The following is a 9,992-nucleotide window of genomic DNA, read 5'->3' as shown; positions in this document are numbered from 1 at the left end:
AGCTTTTTTGTGGACGTCCATGTCAGTGTTTGCCCTAGAGTGGACATGTGATACCACCCAGCATCATCAAGCTCAATACACTTTGATTTAATATCAATTGCATGCTTTGGCAAAAGCTACTTTTGGATTTCAACCAATGAGAGATTGTTATGACCAAGTTCACACTGATCACACAGATGTACGACATAAATCCTGCAGATTGACTGACTGACGGAAGGACAGAAGTTTTGGCACTCTCAGACGTGTCAAAACAAGGACAAACTCAGTGTGATGTCACTCACCACCAAGAACAAACCGTTAGCATCGAAGGGCTTCTTTTAATAAAAGGCTTTTACTGTCCTTAGATGTTACAGTACATACCTGTACTATGTATTGCCTCAACTTTAACCTTTCAGTAGCAACTCACTGTTGTTTTAGTGACACGCAGACACCTCCATATACAGTATGGGCTTCTGTAGTAAAGGATCCACGTAAATCACCTGAGGAACTGGAACGTTGTCAACTACTGTGTCCCAAATGGCACCCCATTCCCTATATAGGGCACTACTTTAGTCCAGAGCCCTATGGCACCCTATTCCCTATATAGTGCACTACTTTAGACCAGATTCCTATTCCCTATATAGTGCACTACTTTAGACCAGATTCCTATTCCCTATATAGTGCACTACTTTAGACCAAATTCCTATTCCCTATATAGTGCACTACTTTAGACCAAATTCCTATTCCCTATATAGTGCACTACTTTAGACCAAATTCCTATTCCCTATATAGTGCACTACTTTAGACCAAATTCCTATTCCCTATATAGTGCACTACTTTTGACCCCAAATGGGATCCTATTCCCTATATAGTACACTACTTTAGACCAGAGCCCTATGGTGCACTACATAGGGATTAGGGTTCCATCTGGGATGTTGTCAATGTGTTAATGAGTAGTGAAGAGACCCCCTGTGTGTACGGCTCCTTTAACACTTAGTCGTGCTATTAGGCTTTCTTTACATTCCCCATAATCATACTGTATATCACTGTGAGCCTCAGGATAGGGAGGGATATATACGAGAATTCCTCTTGTCTGTTCTGATGCATCCAGTCAGTTTTATCTAATTGAGAGAGACAGAAAGAAGAGAGGCGTGTCATAGTATGTGTAACAGTTTTAATAGCCTATGGAAGACAAAGAGCAACAGTCCTTCAGTTCCAGTAACGTAAAAGGTTCTCAGCAGTGTTAAACTGCCTGTAAAACCTCAACCTCACTATGCCAGACCCTCTCCAAAGGCCTAGTAACCAGCAACACTCTCTCTCTCTCTCTCTCTCTCTCTCTCTCTCTCTCTCTCTCTCTCTCTCTCTCTCTCTCTCTCTCTCTCTCTCTCTCTCTCTCTCTCTGTTTCCCTCCCTTCCTCTCCCCCCACTCTCCCTCCCCCCAGTCTCTGACCAGCAGTACTAGATAGGGGGGCCTATTAGACCCATTGACTGACCCCTTACGTCTTCACTGGCCCACTGCTAAAGTTTCTTATAAAAAACACTGCTGTTTTCACATGCCCTAAACTATGTAGGCTATAGGTGTGGTAAAACATGTCAAAACCCCATCAGGTTTTCTTGAACTAAACATGTCTGTTTGGGGTGGCAGGTAGCCTAGTGGTTAGAGTGTTCGGTCAGTAACCGAAAGGTTGCTAGATCAAATCCCTGAGCTGAAAATGTTAAAAAATCGGCCTTTCTGCCCCTGAACAAGGCAGTTAACCCACTGTTCCTAGGCCGTCATTGTAAATAAGAATTTGTTCTTAACTGACTTGCCTGGTTAAATGTATATATTTTTTGAGTGTACCTGCTCTATCGCAATGTTAAAGTATAGTGATTACTCTGTAGTATACCACAACCCATAGCATGTCATGTCTCTGTGAGGATCCCTGTACTTTCGCCCCCCTGAGATTAAAGGGAAAATCAGCCACTTTTCAACCTCATATTCATTCTCTCCAGCACCAAGGATCTACATGTGTGAAAACAACGCCTTTATATAATCTGTGGTTTAAAAATAACTAAGGATTTATCAAAACCTGCAACGAGTTTCTAACCAGACGGAGGGTATTTTCACCGCCAATCTCATAGTGTTTGAAAATCACTGTTATAATTTTTTATTTTTTTTATTTTTTTGATGATGATGTCATCGAGTACAACTTTTTTACTTTCAATTTTTTTTCCCCTTTCTAGTAAATGCTCAGTTTTCACGTAAGTATATGTTGACACGGGTATGTTGCTGAAGAGGAGGAAGTTGAAAAATGGCGGAATTACCCTTTAAAGCTATATCTATATCTATCTATATCTATCTACGTCTATCTACGTCTATCTCTATCTATATCTATATCTGTCTATATATATCTATATCTATATCTATCTATATCTATATCTATATCTATCTATATATATATTTATATCTATCTATATCTATATATATATTTATATCTATATCTATCTATATCTATCTATCTATCTATCTATCTATCTATCTATCTATCTATCTATCTATCTATCTATCTATCTATCTATCTATCTATCTATCTACTACATTAGATCAAAGATATTACAAATATATTATCAAATCAAATCAAATCAAATGTTATTAGTCACATACTAGCTTTAGGGTCTTTTAGGGTCTTGTGTTTTTATAAAATTCCTACCTATCCTCTATGTACTAAAATCGACAAATACAATATATTTGCTATTACTGCTACCATTTGAATTCAAATTCACGCTTCTCTATCGCCCTGTGACTTTTACCGTGTGAAAATACTAAACACTTGTCCCTGTCCTCTCTTCACAGCTGACCCAGTGGATGTACTCAAGGCTCTGGACTTCCACAGCTCCCCGGATGGCGTCCGTAAAGTCACGGGCCTCTGCGCTCACCGGAGAGGATCTAAACCTGACATAGCCTTCCGCATAGGAAAACAGGCGCAGATCAGCGCTCCCAGCATGCAACTCTTCCCAGGTGACCTAACTGCTCCCCGTAGATCAGGAATGGGCAATTGTTTATATTATTTTTACTGTGGTGTGTTAGAATAGTAGAATACACAAGGTGCCATTTTAGAAATGTGGTTTTGCATCAGCAGTTTTTCTCGTGTTTTATCGGTCACTCAATTATCTCATGTCAGCTAACAGTTTTTCTCTTGTTTTATCGGTCACTCAATTATCTCATGTCAGCTAACAGTTTTTAGATTGGTAAGTTAGTCTAGCGGCCAGCTATCTAAAGTTGTAGTATGCATTCACACACACACACACACACACACACACACACACACACACACACACACACACACACACACACACACACACACACACACACACACACACACACACACACACACACACACCATGAACATGTATTTACCACTCACTCTAGACCTTCCTCTTATTTCTCACACACAGAACAGGATTTATGCAGTGTGACATTTTGTCGAGTTTGTCTCGTAAAGTGATGTTTTTTTTCCTCTAACGGGACCCCAGACTAGCGCTACGCATTTGGCAGGAAGTTCACGGGACGGGTTTTCTTCTTCTTCTTCGTCTTCTTTCTCACTGAAATCACACAGAACACTGAGTCTCAGGGAGTGTCCCAAATGGCACCCTATTCCCTATGGGCCCTGGCGTCAAAAGTAGTGCACCACAGTACATAGGGAATAGGGTACAATTTAGGATGCATACCAGGAGGGAGACGAAGCAGAGGTCTGGTGACTAGCACTGGTGGGGGGGGGGGGGGGGGGGCTTAATGTGAGAAATAATTCTGTATTTATTGTTTTAGGACAGAATCCATTTGGAGAGACAGAAAGCTCTGTCATAGTGTTTCCATGGAGATCCTAACCTGCTGTCTGTGTACACGTTCATCCATAGTACTAAACAACAGGACTGTAGGAGCGTGGTCGTCAGTTGCAATAGTACTTCTAACCTGTTGATGACAGATATGATCAGGGATATTTATCAGTGCCATCCCTTCAAATCAAATCACATTTTATTCAAACACATACACAGTTTACAGCATGTATAAAAGGTGAAATGCCCTTTGGTGTAATTGAGATATTTAAATGTAGGAAAAGAGTACTGCAAATACCAAAGTATAGGGCCAATATCAGTGTCACCAGCAAAACACCCCCACACCATCACACCTCCTCCTCCATGCTTCACCGTGGGAAACACACATGCGGAGATCATCCGTTCACCTACTCTGCATCTCACAAAGACACAGCAGGTTGGAAACAAAAATCAGAAATTTGGAGTCCTCAGACCAAAGGACAGATTTCCACCGGTCAAATGTCCATTGCTCGTGTTTTCTTGGCCCAAGCAAGTCTCCTCTTCTTATTGGTGTCCTTTAGTAGTGGTTTCTTTGCAGCAATTCGACCATGAAGGCCTGATTCACGCAGTCTCCTCTGAACAGTTGATGTTGAGATGTGTCTGTTACTTGAACTCTGTGAAGCATTTATTTGGGCTGCAATTTCAGAGGCTGGTAACTCTAATGAACTTATCCTCCGCAGCAGAGGTAAGTCTGGGTCTTCCTTTCCTGTCGTGGTCCTCATTAGAGACAGTTTCATCATAGCGCTTGATGGTTTTTGCGCCTGCACTTGAAGAAACTTTAAAGATCTTGAAATGTTTAGGATTGACTGACCTTCATATCTTAAAGTAATGATGGACTGTTGTTTATTCTTTGCTTATTTGAGCTGTTCTTGCCATAATATGGACTTGGTATTTTACCAAATAGGGCTATCTTCTGTATACCACGCCTACCTTGTCACAACACAACTGATTGGCTCAAACGCATTAAGTGGGAAAGAAATTCCATAAATTAACATTCAACAATGTACACCTGTTAATTGAAATGCATTCCAGATGACTAACACATAAAGCTGGTTGAGAGAATGCCAAGAGTATGCAAAGCTGTCATCAAGGCAAATGGTGACTACTTTGAAGAATCTCAAATATAAAATATATTTTGATTTGTTTAACACTTTTTTGGTTACTACATGATTCCGTATGTGTTATTTCATAGTTTTGATGTCTTCACTATTATTCTACAATGTAGAAAAAAAATTAAATAAAGAAAAACCCTGGAATGAGCAGGTGTGTCCAAACCTTTGACTGGTACTGTATATACAGTTGAAGTCGGAAGTTTACATACACTTAGGTTGGAGTCATTAAAACTTGTTTTTCAACCACTCCACAAATGTCTTGTTAACAAACTATAGTTTTGGCAAGTCCGTTAGGACATCTACTTTGTGCATGACACAAGTAATTTATCCAACAATTGTTTACAGGCAGATTATTTAACTTATAATTCACTGTATCACAATTCCAGTGGGTCAGAAGTTTACATACACTAAGTTGACTGTGCCTTTAAACATCTTGGAAAATTCCAGATAATTATGTCATGGCTTTAGAAGCTTTTGATAGGCTAATTGACATCATTTGAGTCAATTGGAGGTGTACCTGTGGATGTATTTCAAGGTCTACCTTCAAACTCAGTGTCTCTTTGCTTGACATCATGGGAAAATCAAAAGAAATCAGCCAAGACCTCAGAAAACAATTGTAGACCTCCACAAGGCTGGTTCATCATTGGGAGCAATTTCCAAATGCCTGAAGTTACCACATTCATCTGTACAAACAATAGTACGCAAGTATAAACACCATGGGACCACGAAGCCATCATACCGCTCAGGAAGGATACATGTTCTGTTCTCTAGAGATGAACGTACTCTGGTGCGAAAAGTGCAAATCAATCCCAGAACAACAGCAAAGGACCTTGTGAAGATGCTGGAGGAAACAGGTACAAAAGTATCTATATCCACAGGAAAACAAGTCCTATATCAACATAACCTGAAAGGCCGCTTTGCAAGGAAGAAGCCACTGCCCCAAAACCGCCATAAAAAAAAGCCAGACTACGGTTTGCAACTGCACATGGGGACAAAGTTTGTACTTTTTGGAGAAATGTCCTCTGGTCTGATGAAACAAAAATAGAACTGTTGGCCATAATGACCATCGTTATACTTGGAGGAAAAGGGGGAAGGGTTGTAAGCCAAAGAACACCATACCAACCGTGAAGCACGGGGTGGCAGCATCATGTTGTGGGGGTGCTTTGCTGCAGGAGGGACTGGTGCACTTCACAAAATAGATGGCATCATGAGGGAGGAAAATTATGTAGATATATTGAAGCAACATCTCAAGACATCAGTCAGGAAGTTAAAGCGTGGTCGCAAATGGGTCTTCCAAATGGACAATGTCCCCAAGCTTACTTCCAAAGTTGTTGCAAAATGACTTAAGGACAACAAAGTCAAGGTATTGGAGTGACCATCACAAAGACTTGACCTCAATCCTATAGAAAATTTGTGGTCAGAACTGAACAAGCAAGTGCGAGCAAGGAGGCCTACAAACCTGACTCAGTTACACTAGCTCTGTCAGGAGGAATGGACCAAAATTCACCCAATTTATTGTGGGAAACTTGTGGAAGGCTACCTGAAACGTTTGACCCAAGTTAAACAATTTAAAGGCAATGCTACCAAATACTCATTGACCCACTGGGAATTTGATTAAAAAAATGTAAGCTGAAATAAATCATTCTCTCTACTATTATTCTGACATTTCAAATTCTTAAAATAAAGTGGTGATCCTAACTGACCTAAAACAGGGATTTTTTTACTAGGATTAAATGTCAGGAATTGTGAAAAACTGAGTTTAAATGTAATTGGCTATGGTGTATGTAAACTTCGGACCTTAACTGTATATAGTATATAGGATTCTTAGTTCTTTGACATTGTGTGATGCATTTTCCAGCTAAAAAACAAAACGGCAGAAATATGTTGAAAAAATTCTACTGCAGCATTTATTTAGCTATGTGATAATACTTGACTATTTTTATTCACAAATGCGAGTGAATACCACTAGTGCCAAAATGTAAATGGGTGTTAATTTTAGGACCTGGTCGTGTGCCCTCTTTCTGGTTGAAGAGAGAGACAGTTTAAGATGCTAGTTGCCTACTTGCCCCATAATGGAAAGATACGGTACAATATACAACTTCACTAGGAACAGATGCTTGTTAAAGTCAGTGAGTGAGTGTTGGTGCTTTGTCAAATTGGCCAGACAGCAAAGGAAAAAAAATAAAGGCAGAAAATAGCAGGAGATTAAATTAACAATGAGATTTTCTGTGATTATTTTTATTATTATTATTATAAAATAATTGCCTTAAAGCCTTGCTTGTTTTAAAGACTGGAAATTTCTGTCAAATAGGCTCAAATAGGATTGAATGGAATGGGTGGAGTGGAGTATCCCATTGGATTGGTAGTGGTAGCATTCTGCCATAGAGCGCTCTGTCTGAGGAGAACATTTCAGCTATTATGACATCATCTTTAACCTCTATGAAGGCAGGAAGCAGGAAGTAGGACCCCCCCCCCCCCCCCCCCCATCTGAGATATCTACTGCAGCCCTCACCCTCCACATGCAACACCTGTTCCGCCAGTCACATTCTGTTAAAGGTCCCCAAAGCACACACATCCCTGGGTCGCTCCTCTTTTCAGTTCGCTGCAGCTAGCGACTGGAACGAGCTGCAACAAACACTCAAACTGGACAGTTTTATCTCCATCTCTTCATTCAAAGACTCAATCATGGACACTCTTACTGACAGTTGTGGCTGCTTCGTGTGATGTATTGTTGTCTCTGCTTTCTTGCTCTTTGTGCTGTTGTCTGTGCCTAATCATGTTTGTGCCAAGTTTTGTGCTGCTACCATGTTGTGCTGCTACCATGTTGTGCTGCTACCATGTTGTGCTGCTGCCATGTTGTGCTGCTGCCATGTTGTGCTGCTACCATGTTGTGCTGCTACCATGTTGTGCTGCTGCCATGTTGTGCTGCTACCATGTTGTGCTGCTACCATGTTGTGCTGCTACCATGTTGTGCTGCTGCCATGTTGTGCTGCTACCATGTTGTGCTGCTACCATGTTGTGCTGCTGCCATGTTGTGCTGCTACCATGTTGTGCTGCTACCATGTTGTGCTGCTGCCATGTTGTGTTGCTACCATGTTGTGCTGCTACCATGTTGTGCTGCTGCCATGTTGTGCTGCTACCATGTTGTGCTGCTGCCATGTTGTGTTGCTACCATGTTGTGCTGCTACCATGTTGTGTTGCTACCATGTTGTGCTGCTACCATGTTGTGTTGCTACCATGTTGTGCTGCTACCATGTTGTGCTGCTACCATGTTGTGCTGCTACCATGTTGTGCTGCTGCCATGTTGTGTTGCTACCATGTTGTGCTGCTACCATGTTGTGCTGCTACCATGTTGTGCTGCTACCATGTTGTGTTGCTACCATGTTGTGTTGCTACCATGTTGTGCTGCTACCATGTTGTGTTGCTACCATGTTGTGCTGCTACCATGTTGTGTTGTTTGTTGCTGCCTTGCTGTGTTGTTGTCTTAGGTCTCTCTTTATGTAGTGTTGTCTCTCTTGTTGTGATGTGTGTTTTGTTCTATATTTTTCTTTTATTTGTCATTTTTAATCCCAGCCCCCATCCCCGCAGGAGGCCTAATTGCCCTTTGTTAGGTCGTCACCGTAAAAAAGAGTTTGTTCTTAACTGACTTGCCTAGTTAAATAAAGGTTAAATAACGGTTAAATAAAGGTTTTAAAAAATTCTAAAATAAATAATGGATGGTTAAAGAACTACATTTGTTAGGAATGTTATCTTTCACACGTCTTGTATAATGTATTTGCGATTAGATCACTTCTGACTCTTTTAAGATTAGCCAGCTGTTGTTATAAATTCTTAAAGTACCCGGCAACAAAGGTCACATTTAAACTGTGGTTTAAGATATTTTTATCTAATATATGGGATACAATTAAAGGCACAATCTGTAATTTTAACAGCCTGACCCTTCCACTTTGTCTTGTAGGCTAAGGGATGTAGCTGGGGTAAAATAACCCCTGTCAAGTAAGTAGACAAAATTATGGATGAAAGAGCTAACAATCCATGAGATGGACATTATCATTTTATTGTGGGCATACCTCAAGGATGGGTGGAAAAAAGGACAAGCCTTGAATTCTGTTGTTGTTGATGTACTGTATATTAGCAGGAAGTCTCCCAGAATATATGATGATGTCATATTACCGCATCCACCTCGAACCATTCTAACTCTTCTGAGCTAAATGATGTCATATTACTGCGTCCACCTATATCGTCTCTGATGGCGAGTTCAAAACAACTGAGAACTCTGGAAAAAAATTTACTCTGACTGGGAAAAATCTATATAAACGGTCATCCTACTCGGAATTTCAACTTGGGAACTCGGGCCTCTTTCTGGAGCTCCGACTTTCCCACCTGAAGATCCCTGATGTCAATATTTTAATTTAACTCGTATTATTCAGAGTTCCCAGTTGTTTTGAACACGGCATGACACTTCTGTGTATAATGATGTCATATTACCACGTCCATTTAACCTCTCTAACTATCCTGTGTTTGATGATGTCATATTACTGCGTCCACATTTAACCTCTCTAACGATCCTGTGTTTGATGATGTCATATTACTGCGTCCACATTTAACCTCTCTAATGATCCTGTGTTTGATGATGTCATATTACTGCGTCCACATTTAACCTCTCTAACGATCCTGTGTTTGATGATGTCATATTACCGCGTCCACATTTAACCTCGCTAAAGATCCTGTGTTCGATGATGTCATATTACTGCGTCCACCTCTAAACTCTCTATATCTTCTGTCTATCATGACGTCATATTGCTAAGCTACTGTAGCTAACCTGTCCTACCTATTCCGGGAGGGTGTTCCCAGAGGACTTCTCAGGAAGTCTCTCAGCATGTATGATGATGTCATATTACTGCACCCACCTCTAATCTAACTCTTCTACTATCTTCACTTCTGACCCTACACATTGATGATTATCCAGGAGTTGGACAATGTAACAGCTAATGGGTATCCAAATAAACAGAACCAATCAAATAAATAATGAAACTGTTATTTTTTTCT

At 40.5% G+C, this 9,992-nt stretch overlaps 1 protein-coding gene across 1 annotated transcript in view; it reads left to right on the top strand.

Moving 5' to 3' along the window:
* The window catches only part of LOC120055445 (collagen alpha-1(XI) chain-like), a 44,064-nt gene that overhangs the window by 12,749 nt on the left and 21,323 nt on the right, over positions 1–9,992 (top strand). Inside the window, exon 2 of the mRNA XM_039003308.1 lies at positions 2,813–2,977. Coding sequence (XP_038859236.1) covers positions 2,813–2,977 — 165 coding nt within the window. The remainder of the gene's footprint in view (positions 1–2,812; positions 2,978–9,992) is intronic.

Source organism: Salvelinus namaycush, chromosome 11 (genome assembly GCF_016432855.1).
Source record: "Salvelinus namaycush isolate Seneca chromosome 11, SaNama_1.0, whole genome shotgun sequence".
In the NCBI taxonomy this organism is placed as follows: Eukaryota; Metazoa; Chordata; class Actinopteri; order Salmoniformes; family Salmonidae; genus Salvelinus; species Salvelinus namaycush.
This window is presented reverse-complemented; position numbering and strand designations above follow the sequence as displayed.